At 45.6% G+C, this 15,675-nt stretch overlaps 1 protein-coding gene across 5 annotated transcripts in view; it reads left to right on the top strand.

Annotated features, from left to right (window-relative positions):
- robo3 (roundabout, axon guidance receptor, homolog 3 (Drosophila)) overlaps window positions 1-15,675 on the top strand; it is a 514,962-nt gene that overhangs the window by 412,492 nt on the left and 86,795 nt on the right. For all 5 annotated transcript variants that reach the window (XM_068053853.1, XM_068053848.1, XM_068053850.1 and 2 more), the window contains exons 10-11: window positions 6,318-6,399; window positions 13,176-13,344. In XM_068053853.1, coding sequence (XP_067909954.1) covers window positions 6,318-6,399; window positions 13,176-13,344 — 251 coding nt within the window. The remainder of the gene's footprint in view (window positions 1-6,317; window positions 6,400-13,175; window positions 13,345-15,675) is intronic.

Raw genomic sequence — 15,675 nt, 5'->3', positions numbered from 1 at the left:
ATTAAAGAGATGAAGGAGAAAAAGTTGCAGGGATTTGGGGAAAGAGCCAGAAAGTGGGACTAACTGGATTGCTCTTCAGACTCGTGGCACCATTTGCCCTCCTTCTGTGCTGTACCAGTCTATAGTGAACTCTGCTGACAGTTCACTGTTTAGTCAGTGAGTAACTGAGCCACACAGATCTGGGTAGCCTCAGATTCAGTCCCTTGTCTTGGACTGAATTCATTGATTTCAGACAGGATGGCAGAAGAGATTGGATTGAACTTAGTGTCCCATGTTAGGAAGAAGAAATTCCACTCGAGTTCACCCTCTGCCCCCTCCCTCAATTGCTAACCAGCGACACCTATTGGAGATGGAAGTTTGGTGAAGTCAGGATCAAGTTTGTCTGGGAAGGTAGTAAATGTAATTCTGCCGTTCAAGAAAGGAGGGAGAGAGAAAACTAGCCTGACATTACTAGTAGGGAAAATGCAAAATCTGTTATTAGGGACATGATAACAGGCCACTTAGAAAATGACAATATGATCAGGTAGAGTCAACACGGATTAGTGGAAGAGAAATTGTGTTTGACAATTCTGTCAGCATTTTCTGAGGATGTAACTTGCAGGGTACATAGGGGTCCTAATGGATATAGTGTACATGGATTTTTAAAAAGCATTTGATAACTTACCATACATTCCACAAAATTAAGACTCATGGGATTGGAGTAATATATTAGCATTGATTGAGGATTGGTTAACAGACAGAGAGAAAGAATAAATGAGTCATTTTCAGTTTGACAAGCTAGAACTAGTGGGGTGCCACAAGGATCAGTTTTGGGCCTCAGCTATTTACAATCTCTATCAATGACTTAGATGAGGGGATTGCATGTAATGTCTCCAAGTTTGCTGATGATGTACCATTGATGTACCAGGTGGGAACGTAGGATGTGAGAAGGACACAAAAAGGCTGCAGAGGGATATAGACAGGTTGGGTGTTTGGACAAGACGTAGCAGATGGAACATAGTGCAGATAAATGTGAAGTTATGCACTTTGGAAGGAAAAATAGAAAAGAATATTTTTTAAATGGTGAGAGACTGGGAAATGTTGGGATTCAGAAGGATCTGCATGTCATGATACATTAATCACAGAAATTTAACATGCAGGTACAGCAAGCAATTAGGAAAGCAAACAGATCTGGGTTAGCCTTTATTACAAAGGGTTTTGAATATATGAGTAAAGATTGTGTAGGGCCTTTGTGAGACCATACCTGGAGTACTGTGCATAGTTTAGGTCTCCTTAACTAACAAAGGATATATTTACCTTAAAGGGAGTGCAATAAAGGTTCACTAGATTGATGCCTGGAATGAGGGGTTTGTCCCATGAGGAGAAATTGAATAGAGTGGGCCTATATTCCATTGAATTTAGAAAAACAAGAGATGATCTTGTTAGATAAGGCTGAAGCATTTGCAACAATCTTCAACCAGAAGTGCTGTGTTGATGATCCATCTGGGCCTCCTCCTGAAGCCCTCAGCATCACAGATGCCACACTTAAGCCAATTCGATTCACTCCGTGTGATTTCAAGAAACGACTAAAGGCACTGGATACTGCAAAGGCTCTGGGCCCTGACAATATTCCGGCAATAGTACTGAAGACCTGTGCTCCAGAACTTGCCACGCCCCTAGCCAAGCTGTTCCAGTACAGCTACAACACTGGCATCTACCTGGCAATGTGAAAAATTGCCCAGGTATGTCCTGAACACAAAAAGCAGGACACGTCCAACCCGGCCAATTACCGCCCCTTCAGCCTACTCTCAATCATCAGTAAAGTGATGGAAGGTGTCATCAACAGTGCCACCAAGCGACAATTGCTTATCAATAACCTGCTCAGTGACGCTCAGTTTGGGTTCCGCCAGGGCCTGACAGCTCCTAACCTCATTACAGCCTTGGTTCAAACATGGACAAAAGAGCTGAACTCAAGAGGTGAGGTGAGAGTGACTGCCCTTGACATCAAGGCAGCATTTGACCGAGTATGGCATCAAGGGGCCCTAGCAAAACTGAGGTCAATGGGAATCAGGGGGAAAACCCTCCGCTGGTTGGAGTCATACCTAGCGCAAAGGACGATGGTTGTGGTTGTTGGAGTTCAATCATCTGAGCTCCAGGACATCACCGCAGGAGTTCCTCAGGGTAGTGTCCTAGGCCCAACCATCTTCAGCTGCTTCATCAATGACCTTCCTTCAATCATAAGGTCAGATGTGGGGATGTTCGCTGATGATTGCACATTGTTCAGCACCATTCGTGACTCCTCAGATACTGAAGCAGTTCACGCAGAAATGCAGCGAGATTTGGACGATATCCAGGCTTGGGCTGATAAGTGGCAAGTAACATTCGTGCCACACAAGTGCCAGGCAATGACCATCTCCAACAAGACAGAATCTAACCATCTCCCCTTGAAATTCAATGGCATTACCATCGCTGAATCCCCCACTATCAACATCCTAGGAGCTACCATTGACTAGTATCTGAACTGGAGTAGCCATATAAATACCGTGGCTAGAAGAGCAGATCAGAGGCTAGGAATTCTACAGCGAGTAACTCCCCTCCTGACTCCCCAAATCCTATCCACCATCTACAAGGCACAAGTCAGGAGTGTGATGGAATACTCGCCACTTGCCTGGATGGGTGCAGCTCCAACAACGCTCAAGAAGCTCGACACCATCCAGGGCAAAGCAGCCCACTTGATCCCATCTACAAACATTCGCTCCCTCCACCACTGATGCACAGTGGCAGCAATGTGTACCATCTACAAGATGCACTGCAGCAACGCACCAAGGCTCCTTAGACAGCACCTTCCAAACCCGCGACCTCTACCAACTAGAAGGACAAGGGCAGCAAATGCATGGGAACACCACCACCTGCAAGTTCCCCTCCAAGTCACACACCGTCCTGACTTGGAACTATATCGCCGTTCCTTCACTGTCACTGGGTCAAAATCTTGGAACTCCCTTTCTAACAGCACTGTGGATGTACCTACCCCACATGGACTGCAGCGGTTCAAGAAGGCAGCTCATCACCACCTTCTCAAGGGCAATTAGGGATGGCCAGCGACGCCCACATCCCATGAATGAATAAAAAAAATATAAAATTCCTAAAGAGCTTGAAAGAGTTGATGCTGGGAGGATGTTTCCCCTGGCTGGAAGTCAGAATCTCAGAATAAAGGGTTGGCCATTGAATATATTCAATATATTTAAGTCAGAGATCAAAAGATTTTTGGATACTAAAAAAATAAAGGGATATGAGGATAGTTCAGGAAGAAGATCAACCATGATCTTATTGAATGGCGGAGCAGGCTCGAGGGGCTGAATGGCCTGCTGCTGCTCCTGTTTCTTGTGTTGTTATGTTCCAACCCTTGTGGTTGAATGGCCTGCTGACAATCAGTGCCAAGGCTCTGAAATGAACAATGGTGATTTGGGCGAAGAACTTGAGGGCAAGGAGCTCGAGAGGAGAAGGCAGAGAATTGGCAAAGAGAGCAGGGCAAAGAACTAAACAATGATCAAAAGTTCAAAATTGTTACGACCTCAGTTGAGACCGTTAACTTTAAAACAAGATATATGAACTCCCCAGACCGATTAAATAATTACACAAGATTTCACATTTTAAGACTTTTACTAGAACAACTGAACAAAAAATCAATATTAACTAAACAGTATTTAGTAGGTAGCTAATACATTAAATTACAGAGAAAGGTATTTCCCATTAATTTATTAACACACTCAAAAACCCCACACCACAGGCTAGATTTTGTTCCCAGTCTGACGTCGGGTTCCATGGTCGGGGAAGGGGGAGCCGTCAGGGAACTCAATGCCGGGATTGTCGGACCCGATCTTCCCGGCAGTGGGGAAGCTCTGTGACGGCCCCTCCGTCGCTCTGCAATGGGACCTGATATTAGCATATTTAAATAACATATTTCCATGAATTAAAATATAAACCACAGCGATCTTACCTTCAGTTCCCGATCCTCAGCGCGATGAGTGGCACTCTCGCACAGGGAAAGCTGGTGCCACCGAGGTGGGGAAGGGGTGAACTCTGCACTCTGATGGGTGGTGGGGGGGGGGGGGGGAGGGGTGAACTCTGCACTCTGATGGGTGGTGGGGGGGAATGGGTGAACTCTGCACTCTGATGGGTGGGGGGGAAGGAGTGAACTTTGCACTTTGTGAAAAGGGGGAGGGGCAACTCTGTACTTTGTGTATTGGGAAAGAGGGAGGGGGGCAATTCTGTACTTTGTTGAACTGTCTGCAGGACTGGTAGCCTTTTAAAAATAGTGCCAGCACCTGCTTCCGCATCGGTGAAGCCATGACCAGCATCGCTAATGTCGCCCCCACCACATGATGTAAGGTGGCCGCCTGCCGCAGAATGGCAGCGGCGCAGGTCCCGCGGGGGATGGCCACCATTTACCCTGCCCGCCGCCGCGCCTAGTGGTGGGACTATTAAATCGAGCCCCACCTTTACACGTTACACAGTGTTCTCTATGACATTGCAGTTAAAAGTCCCAAACTCCTCCCAGTTACAGTGGGTTGGATCTCCCAGTATCCTCTACAGAGCCAATGTTCTCTTTTCTCACTTCTTCCAAGCACACTGACTGGTTTTCTGTTAATAAGGCAAACTCTGGTGCCCCGTTTGTCTTTTCTCCTCCACAAACCTTGAGCCTTCAAACCGGGTTCAAATCTTAGCTGCCTTTCACTGTATCAGTGTGCGGAAAGCAGCTGCCTCTCTCTCTCTCGCTGCGCTTAGGTTGAGCAGCTCCTGCTGGTTTCTTCGTGTCTTCCTTTTTGTCTCTCAGCCTGCCTGCCTCCAGACCTAGGAAAACCTGTTGAATTTATCCAGAATCAAAAGTCAATAGTCGTTTGCCTTTTTTCAATTCTCAAAGTCCATAAGGCTGGTCATAGCAAAACCATCTGGGCATTCCTTTCTTTCTGTGTTAAATTTGCATTTTTAGAGTCCCTGGCTCCCTGTTTACAATCTGTGAGTCTGGGAGAGCGAAACCCACTGTCCTTTAGGTGTTACAACCTTGACCCCTGCTTTCAAAAGGGTCTTTGATCTAGGTTCCTTGATCTAATGGTATCCAAGACCTCTGGCTTCTCTCTGGATAGAATTTACACTGCATTAAAGATCATAGTTTTTTTAAAAAACATAATCATACTACAAAGTCCAGTGTTCATAACTAAAATGTATTCCAGATATAGTGAAGATCAAAATCAGCTTTTGTTATAAGGTCTAATTGATGATTTTTTGACAGAACATTGAGCGATATGATCTGATAGTTCACACATATGCCGGTGGCTTTGTTGCTTGTAACAATGGACGCCCAAGGAACAGCACGTCATCTTTCTACAAGGCACTTTAGTGCCTTCTGGCCTTAACATTGAGTTTAACAACTTTAGACCTTAACTATTTTCTCTTGGATACAAGGATATAATGAAAGATATTGGACCAGAATCACTGGATGTGGAGGAGGTGTGGGCTGGGTTCCTCTATCGGTACATGCCTGACAAGGTGGTCTGCACCCTGGGGTCTACCCACATTTCTTCCACCAAATTCCTGAGTGATGAGAACCCTCTGCTCTTTGTCAAATTTACCATGATTCCCTCCCTCTCTGTTATTCTATTTACACCTCCCCTAGACCCATCTTTAGTTTCTATAACAAAAACAGAATATTCTGGATACAGTCAGGCAGTGTCTGTGGAGAGAGAAGCAGAGTTAACGCTTCAGTTTCCTAACCTTTCATCATATCTTTACTTATCACATTATCACCTTTTGCCTTGCATCATCATCCCTTTCGTCACTAAATCACTCCTGCCCTCCATCCTAGCACAGAGCTTGCTCTTTTGTTCTATTCCTGCCCCCTTTTCCCTGCCTCTGTACTTGTTTAGAAGCTTTTATCTCTAACATCTTCCCGTTCTGACAATAGGTCATCGACCTAAAAACATTTACTCTAGGAACAGCGGGAAAGGAGAAGGTTATTCAGCCCCTCAAGCCTGTTCAACTATTAAGTTAGATAATGGCCAATCTGCTCCTTAACTCCATCTACCCGCCTGGGTTCTGTACCCCTCATCTCTGTTTCTTTCTCCACAGATGCTGCCTTACTTGCTGAATCCAGCATTTTCTGTTTTTATATCCCTCCTTATCATGTTTGTTTTCATACTTATAAAGGAGTTAAAGGGTTCTGAACAGAATATTAATTGTACATTAGTATTAACAATGCCTCGAGTGGTGCCCACTGTGTAATCTGCAGTGACAGGGACAAGCAAAAACAACATCCGACTGACTCTGCTTTTTGTTGCTAGGTAACCGATACTGGTATGTATGTCTGTGTTGCCACAGGATCAAGTGGGGAGACCACCTGGAGCGGCTACCTGGAAATACAAGGTAAGGTGCAGTTAAGTCATAATACATCAGCTAGGAAGCAAATAGTAGACCGGACGGGTCACCAACACAGTCTGTTCAATTAGAACTAAATGGAAAGATGGAACTGCAGGTGCATTTGGAATAAATTCAAAGTAGGAGAGATTGTTCACAGCGATGCTGACTGAAGAAGTATGAGGACAGTGAAAACCATCTGCCATTCAAAGCCAAAGGGATATCTGCTGCCAGTACTGATGTTAAGAACTACTCTCTCGGGTTCCTTAGTCAATCTGATAACGACACTCCACACTGGCAGTTTTAAACTTGGGTATGATAGTGTAGTATAGTGGTTATGCTACTGGCTTAGTAATCTCAGCAGACCCAGAGTTGAAGTCCAACCGTAACAGTTTGGGAATTTGAATTTGATTAGGAAAATCAGGAAATAGAAAGCTGATACCAGTAAAAGTGACCAGTCGGTTCACAGAATGTCACATAGGGAAGGAAACCTACGGTCTTTACCTGGTCTGGCCCCGATGTGACTCCAGTCCCACAACAATATGGTTGACTCTTCTGCCCTCTGATTGTTCAGCAAGCCATTCTGGTGTGTAAATCCATGAAGAAAGCCCACTGCTAATAAATGCTGGTGATGCCAAAATCCTGATTATTTTCCAAAAACTTGTAGCTTGTAGATGGAACTAAAATACACACACTAAAAGGGAGAGGGGATCTTAAGCAGAAGAAGAGGGGAGGCTGGGTAGGTGGGGGAAGGATAAAGGATGGCTATGGACAATTACAAGAAGATCAGCTCAGTAGGGAGCTGCCAGCCGGGGAGCCGTCCCTGACTGAAATATTAATAGGGCTCCTGATAAATAGCTGGATTTTCCGTATAATTGCTCTTAAATGTACTCACCTTCCCATACATCACTGACTGCTTGATTATCAGTGTCACAACCTGACCTAGAATGGGGGCAGGTCAGAGGTTAAACAAACATGTTTGATTGTGCAATGCATTACGGAAATGGACGGCGTCGAAAGAAAAGGGTGAAGAGGACAGGGCAGTGCAAGGCTATGGTGCACTTGGACTTTTAAGACATGGCCTGCAGCACTTGTGATGGGGATGCTGGTTCATACGTGAGCTCCTGTCGATTAGTGGGTACGAGTTGAAGCTTGTTAAGGCAGCTGTTGCCTTTGAGACTTGATGAGTGGCTTCATAGCACAGTCTGACAAGACTCACATCCATCCCAGCAATCCCCAAGCAGTTTCGAAGCCATAAGTATTTAAACTGGGGCCATCTGCGAAATGAGAGGGTAAATTCAGTTTGAGATATCACTCAGTGGCAATGTAGGATGTTGAAGAAGTTGTGACCTGCTGCCCAGGTAGCACTCACTGAATTCCCTCCTGGATTTCTGTTTCCAATTGTATTTGTTGTTTTATTAGCACATTGGTTTGGTTGCTATTATGTTAAATGATTTTTTCGCACTGTTTCCCTTGAGTAGCCAACACTGTCTATTGGAATGCAGAACAGGGGACCCAGAGACTGGGTCTTTATTTTCAGGAGTGGTCACTTGAAGTATACCAGAGTGTCCCTGGCAGTGGGTCTATAGTTGGAGGGGGGGGCCCAGGGTGTCCTTCAGACAGAAAAGTTCAAGCCTCACTTTTAAGGAGATGGTAGCATAGTGGTAATGTTACTAGACGAGTAACCCAGAGGCCTGGTCTAATGCTCTGGAGACACGAGTTCAAATCCCACCAGGGACCGGGGATTGTAAATTCAATTAATAAATAAATCTGGAATAAAATGCTAGTCCCATTAATAATGATCATGGAACTATGTGATTGTTGTAAAAATATATCTGATTGACTAATGTCCTTCCTTCAGGGAAGAAAATTTCCTGACCTTACCCAATCTGGCCGACATGTGACTGCAGGCCCAAAGCAAAGTGGTTGACTCTTAACATCCTTTTTGTAATGAGGTGACCAGAACTGCACACAGTACTCTTGTTGTGGCCTAACTAATGTTATATATAGTTATTCATCATCCTAGCTCTTTATCCCGTTTTCTTTTCAAAGTTAATACTGAATCTGCTTCAACCACCCTTCCAGGCATTGCATTCCAGATCATCATAACTGGCAGGGGAGAATTTCCTCATCCCCTCTTAGTTCTTTTGCTAGCTACTGTAAATCTATGTCCTCTGGTTACTGACTGTGCTGCTACTGGAGACGGTTTCTCCTTATTTACTCTACCAAAACTCTTCATAGTTTTGAACACCTATGAACTCTTCCCTTAAACTTCTCTGCTGCTGGAAGAACAACCTGACTTTCTCCACTTTCTCTAATCTGTCCACATAATTGAAATCGTTCCTCCCTGCTGCCATTCTAGTAAATCTTCTCTGCATCTCTTCAGGCCTCTACATCCTGCCTAAGATGTAGTGTCCAGAATTGGCTGTAATACTCCAGCTGGGATCTAACCGGTGTTTTTTGAAAGTTTAACATAACGTCATTTCTTTTGTGCTCTGCTCCTGTTTATAAAGCTAATGCTCCATATGCCTGTAACAATCTTCTCAACTTGTACTACTGCCTTCAAAGACTTGTGTGAGTACAACCCAGCTCTTTCTTCCTGGGGAAAATTCTCCACTGGTTGGAGTCATACCTAGTACAAAGGAAGGTGGTTGTGGTTGTTGGAGGTCAGTCATCTCAGTCCCAGGGCATCACTGCAGGAGTTCCTCAGGGTAGTGTCCTAGACTCAACCATCTTCAGCTGCTTCATCATTGACCTTCCCTCCATCAAAGTTCACTAAGGTTCCTTCAACAGCAACTTCCAAACCTGTGACCTCAACCAACTAGAAGGACAAGGGCAGCAGACACAAGGGAATACCACCACTTGCAAGTTCCCATCCAAGTCACACACCATCCTGACTTGGAACTATATTGCTATTTCTTCACTGTCACTGGTTCAATAACTTGGAATTACCTTCCTAACAGCACTGTGGGTGCACCTACACCACATGGACTACAGCAACTCAAGAAGGTGGCTTATCACCACTTTCTCAAGGACAGTTAGGGATGGGCAACAAATGCTGGCCTTGCCAGAGATGCTTACATCCCATGAAAGAATAATTTCACAAAAATCAATAAGAAGAAAGCTGGATGGACCACCTGGTATTGACCTAGACACTGGAAATGACAAAGGCACACCCGGCCTAGCCAACCCTGCAAAATCCTGCTCACTGATGTCTTGGGACGTGCCAGAATTGGGAGAGCTATAGTCTGACATAGTCATACTCACCGATGCGCCCAATGCCCCAGACTCCTCTATAGCCATCCCTGGGTATGTCCTGTCCCACCAGCCGAACAGACGCTCCCCCCAGAGGTGGCAGCACAGTCAAGAGGGAGTTGCCCTGGGAGTCCTCAACATTGACTCCGGACTTTATGAAGTCTCATGCCATCAGGCCAAACACGGGTAAGGAAATCTCCTGCTGATTACCACCTCCCGTCACCGATCCCCTCAGCAGCTGAATCAGGACTCCTCCATGTTGAACACCACTTGGAAGAAGCATTGAGGGTAACGAAGACACAGAACATACTCTGGGTGGGGGACTTCAATGTCCATTACCAAGAGTGGCTCTGTAGTACCACCACTGACTGAGTTGGCTTAATTCTGAAGGATCTATCTGCCAAATTGGGCCTGTTGCAGGTGGTGAGAGAACCAACAAGATGGAAAAATCCTAATTGACCTTGTCCTCGCAAATCTACCTGTTGCAGATATATCTGTCCATGACAGTATTAGTTGGAGTGACCATTGCACAGTCCTTATGGAGTCGAAGTCCAGACTTCACACTGAGGTCACCCTCCATCGTGTTGTGTGGCACTACCACTGTGCTAAATGGGATAGACTCGGAACAGATCTAGCAGCTCACAACTGGGCATCCATGAGGCACAGTGGGCCATGAGCAGCAGCAGAATTGCATTAAACCACAATCTGTAACCTCATGACCAGGCATATCCCTCACTCTAGCATTACTCTCAAGTGAGGGGACCAACCCTGGTTCAATGAGGAGTGTAGGACAGCATGCCAGGAGCAGCACCAGGCATACCTAAGAATGAAATGCCAACTTGGTAAAGCTACAACACGGGACTATATGCATGCTAAACAGTTGAAGCAGCACGCTATAGAGAGAGCTAAGCGATCTAACAATCAACGGTTGAGATCAAAGCTTTGCAGTTGTGAATAGTGGTGGACAATTAAACAACTAACTCGAGGAGAAGCTCCAAAAACAGCCCCATTCTCAGTGATTCAGGAGCCCAGTATGTTATTAGAAAATGCAAACCTGAGGCGTTTGCAACCATCTTCAGCCAGAAGTGCTGAGTGGATGATCCATCTCAGCCTCCTCCTGAGGCCCCACCATTATAGATGCCAGTATTCGGCCAATTCGATTCACTCCACGTGATATCAAGAAACGGCTGAAGGCATTGGATACTGCAAAGGCTATGGACAACATCCCAGCTGTAGTATGAAGACTTGTGCTCCAGCACTAGTTACACCCTTAGCCAAGCTGTTTCAGTACAACCACAGCACTGCCATCTATCTGACAATGTGGACCATTGCCCAGGTATGTCCTATCCACAAAAAGCAGAACAAATTCAATCCGGCTAATTACAGCCCCATTAATCTACTGTTGATCGTCAGCAAAGCGATGGGAGATGTCGTCGACTGTGCCATCAAGTGGCAATCACTCAGCAACAACCTGATCACTGATGATCAGTTTGGGTTCTGCCAGGGCCACTCGGCTCCAGTCCTTGATACAGCCTTGGTCCCAGCATGGACAAAAGAGCTGAATTCCAGGGGTGAGGTGAGAGTGACTGACTTTGACATCAATGCAGAATTTGACTGAGTGTGACATCAAGGAACCCTTGCAAAATTGAAGTTAATGGGAATCAGGGGAAAACTCTCCACTGGTTGAGGTCATACTGAGCACAAATGAAGATAGTTGCAGTTTATGGACACCTATCATCTCAGCCCCAGGACATCTCTGTAAGGGTTCCTCAGGGTAGTGTCCTAAGCCCAACCATCTTCTGTTGCTTCATCAATGATCTTCCCTCCAAGAAATGAGGTGTTTGCTGATGATTGGAGGGTGTTCAATCCCATTTGCAACTCCTCAGATAATGAAGCTGTTCGCGCCCACATGCAGCAAGACCTGGACAACATTCAGCATTCAGGCTTTGGCTGATAAGTGACAAGTAATATTCAAACCACAAGGGTACCAGGCAATGACCATTTCCAACAGGAGAGAATCTAACCATCTCCTCTTGACATTTAATGGCATTACCATTGCTGAATCCTGTACCATCAACATCCTGGGGTTTACGATTGACCAGAAACTTAACTGGACCAACCATATATAAACTGTGGCTACAAGAACAGGTCAGGGGCTGGGAATTCTGCGGTGAGTAACTCACCTCCTGACACCCCAAAGTCTGTCCACCATCTATAAGGCACAAGTCAGGAGTGTGATGGAATACTCTCCACTTGCCTGGATGGGTGCAGCTCCAACAACACTCAAGAAGCTCAACACCATCGAAGACAAAGCAGCCCGCTTGATTGGCACCCCATCCACCATCATAAACATTCACTCCCTCCACCTCAGGTGCACAGTGGCAGCAGTGTGTACCATCTACAAGATGCACTGCAGCAACTCATCAAGGCTCCTTCAACAGCACCTTCCAACAAGGGCAGGAGGCATATGGGAGCACCACCACCTGCAAGTTTCCCTCCAAGCCACACACCATCCTGACTTGGAACTATATCGCTGTCCCTCCACTGTTACTGGGTCAAAGTCCTGGAACTCCCAGTGGGTGCTGGACTGTAGCAGTTCGAAAAGGTGGCTCAAGGGCAATTAAAGATTGGGATAAATGCTAGCCTTATATGTGACTCTCACATCCCAAGAACAAATAAATAAATACTCAGAAGCTGGATAGGCCAATTTGCCATTTCTCATTCCTCTCCTCTATGAAAGTGCAGACAGATACTGGGGTACAGTAACAAGGGTACTGGCTGCTCCCAGTTACCTCACCCCTGCAACCCTTCTGCCTCTGTGAGCCAGAACAGCCAGGCCTCCAGTTTACACTGACTAATTGGCCACAAGGTGCATCACAGTTGAGTTTGATAGCTGTAGCCATCTGATTGGCTATTTTGAAGCTTAATGTCCAATCAGGGAGCCAGGGAGTCATACTATCTGATTGGGTGTTTCCTGTTCTGCTCCCTACAAGACTCTGAAAGGGCTTAATAGAGTAGAAGCTGAGAGATTGTTCCCACTGGTCAGGAAATCTAGAAGACGGGGACACAGTCTCAGGATAAGGGGCCAATCATTCAGGACTGAGATGAAGAGAAATTACTACACTCAAAGGGTTGTGAATCTTTGGAATTCTCTACCCCAGAGAGTTGCGGATGCTTCATCAATGAATGCAGTTAAGGCTCAGGTAGATAGAATTTTGGTCTCACAGGGAATCAAGGGATATGGGGAGTGGGCAGGAAAGTGGAATTGAAGCCCAAGATCAGGCATGCTTGTATTGCATGGCGGGGCAGGCTCAATGGGCCATATGGGTCTACTTCTGCTTCTAGTTCTTGTGTTCTCTGCTGCCAACTGAAGATCGAATTGAGTGGCTAGATTTAATCCCCATGTTTTCAGCATGTTTTCAGTTATAAGGGACGATATCCAGTAGCGATCCTGGGCTGTGAGATCTGTTTGCCTGTATATAGATAAATAATGAAGATGTTTGGCGAAAAATGCTACTTCTTTCTTTCAGAAAACGGCAGCCCTAACCGCATCCTCTCAGCCGAACCAGACCTTCTGCCCGGTCCTCCCTCAAAGCCACTGATCACCGATGTTACCCGTAACAGTGTCACCTTGACATGGCAGCCAAGTCAGCACATCGGAGGCTCGGCAGTCACATCATACATCATCGAAGCATTTAGGTAAGAGGAAGAAAGAAAGCAGCTGGGAAAACTGGGAATTAATATCATTGCACAGAGGCTTCACCTCCCTGCTGACAGGGGCAGGGTGTTATTTAGCGAGTGGCAGCTCTCGGTGCCAATCTTTTGCAGATTTATGAGGCTCGCTGAGGCAGGGAATGTTCACAGAGAGAGATTTGCCTGTCACAGACATGACAGGAATGGCCTTGAATTACTGTCGGACATGTGCTGCACTAACAGGGAAAGGCTATGAGGCAGAACCAACATTGCTTTCCTGGGAGGCAATTGATGGCTGCATTAGAAGAGTCTTGAAACTCATCAGCAACATCGAAGAAGGACAGCCAGTCTCTGCTTTATGGCTTGAGGTATTAATTCAGAAGACGCGATAGTAGAACAATTGTACTGTTTTGGTAATTTACTTATTTGATTATTTTTTTCCCTCTCCGATCTCTTTCCATGCCTTGCACCTTTTCAGGTCCTGATGACAGCTCCCAGGTTAGAAGGCCATTGACATTGGCTGAGGATAACTCTCTGTGTCCAGCTTTTGCTCAGCTTCCACGCGTGCCAATCAGGTTAAGATTATGGAATCATGGAATCACCATGAGGTAGAGAGATCATCACCATAGCAGTTCTATTGCACTGGAGTGCCAAAGAACTGTGGCCACATTCACTAAAAAAAAAAGTTTAAATTAACCCTTCATGTTCCACCTTTCCTGCAAGTCTTGGCTTCTGTTGGATTCCAGTTCCAAGGACGTTGGCAAATCCCAGTATCTCACCCAAGCATCTATCCTTCGTGTGTGAGCTGGGACAGTGAGTAGCAGCATGCTAATCCACCATGGAAATCATCACAGTTCAACTGAGCATTGTCCTCATAAGAGCATAAGAAATAGGAGCAGGAGTAGACCATACAGCTCCTCAAGCCTGTTCCATCATTCAATACGATCATGGCTGATCCTCAGCCTCAACTTCACTTTCCTGCTCGCTTCCCATACTCCTTAATTCCCTAAGGGACCAAAAAGCTGTCTATCCCAGCCTTAAATATATTCAATGATGGAGCATCCACAACCCTCTGGGGTAGAGAATTCCAAAGAGTCACAACCCTTTGAGTGAAGAAGTTTCTCCTCATCTCAGTCCTAAATGATTGGCCCCTTATTCTGAGACTGTGTCCCCGTGTTCTAGATTCCCCAACCAGGGGAAAAAACCTCATAGTGTCTACCCTGTCAAGCCTTCACAATCTTGTATGTTTGAATGAGGTCACCTCTCATTCTTCTAAACTCTGGAGAATATAGACCCAATTTACTCAGCCTCTCATCATAGGACTACTCTCTCCTCCCATGAAATAATCTAGTGAACCTTCACTGTACCGCCTCCAATGCAAGTATATCCTTCCTTACATATAAAGACCAAATTGAGTACAGTATTCCAGGTGTGGTCTCACCAATGCCTTATACAATTGTAGCAAAACTTCCTTATTCTTGTATTCCAACCATGTTGACTTTGTCTGATCATACTATGATTTTTAAGTGCATTGTTATGACTTCCTTAATAATAGATTCCAGCATTTTCCTGATGATTAAGGCTAACTGGTCTGCAGCTCCCTGTGTTCTCTCTCCCTCCTTTCTTGAATAGTTGTGTTATATTTGCTAACTTCCAATCTGTTGGGACTGTTCTAGAATCACTGAATGTCAACACACCATTTCCAGCAGGGGTCACTGGATAGTGACCCAGAAGAGTTTGTGTGTTTTCACTCTTCCTGTCTTAGATTGAGAAGAGACAACTCATGTGTTTAATTTTTATTTAATCAAAGCAATGATCTAGTTGAGCATTGTTTTTGGTGGCTCTCAAAGTTATGCATCTGGATTAAGGATATCTCCTCATGAATTCCTACTTGTGCCAGAACAGCTACTTCCTCAGGCTCCTAGAATATCAAAGAAAGTCAAAAGAAGGTACTCCAGTGCACACTAAGTGGGGAGCTTTATGTTCTCTCCCATAGCGGGTTTGGAGGCGGGAGAGCATCACATCAGCTGGGATGATGGCCGGTGGGGGGGGGGTTTCCCACCACGATTCTGCCTCTAAAATTTAGTCTGGAGTGGGAAGGCCTGTGAATGGCCTTCTTGCCCCGTTACCAATTGAGGCCCTTAACTCGGCAATTAAGCCTAATTAAGGACCTCATCCTGCCACAATCGCAATTAGCTGCGTGGCGGGTAGCCTTGTCACCGTACATGAAGCACAGCACGGAAAAACCTGCGGGCTGCTTTCTGGCTCCGTAGTGGGGTGGTGGTGGGGGGAATCCCCCGTTAAAAGGCACTTATTTCCTGAACGGGAGACCCAGCA

The sequence above is a fragment of the Heterodontus francisci genome, chromosome 22 (assembly GCF_036365525.1).
Source record: "Heterodontus francisci isolate sHetFra1 chromosome 22, sHetFra1.hap1, whole genome shotgun sequence".
Lineage (NCBI taxonomy): Eukaryota > Metazoa > Chordata > Chondrichthyes > Heterodontiformes > Heterodontidae > Heterodontus > Heterodontus francisci.
This window is presented reverse-complemented; position numbering and strand designations above follow the sequence as displayed.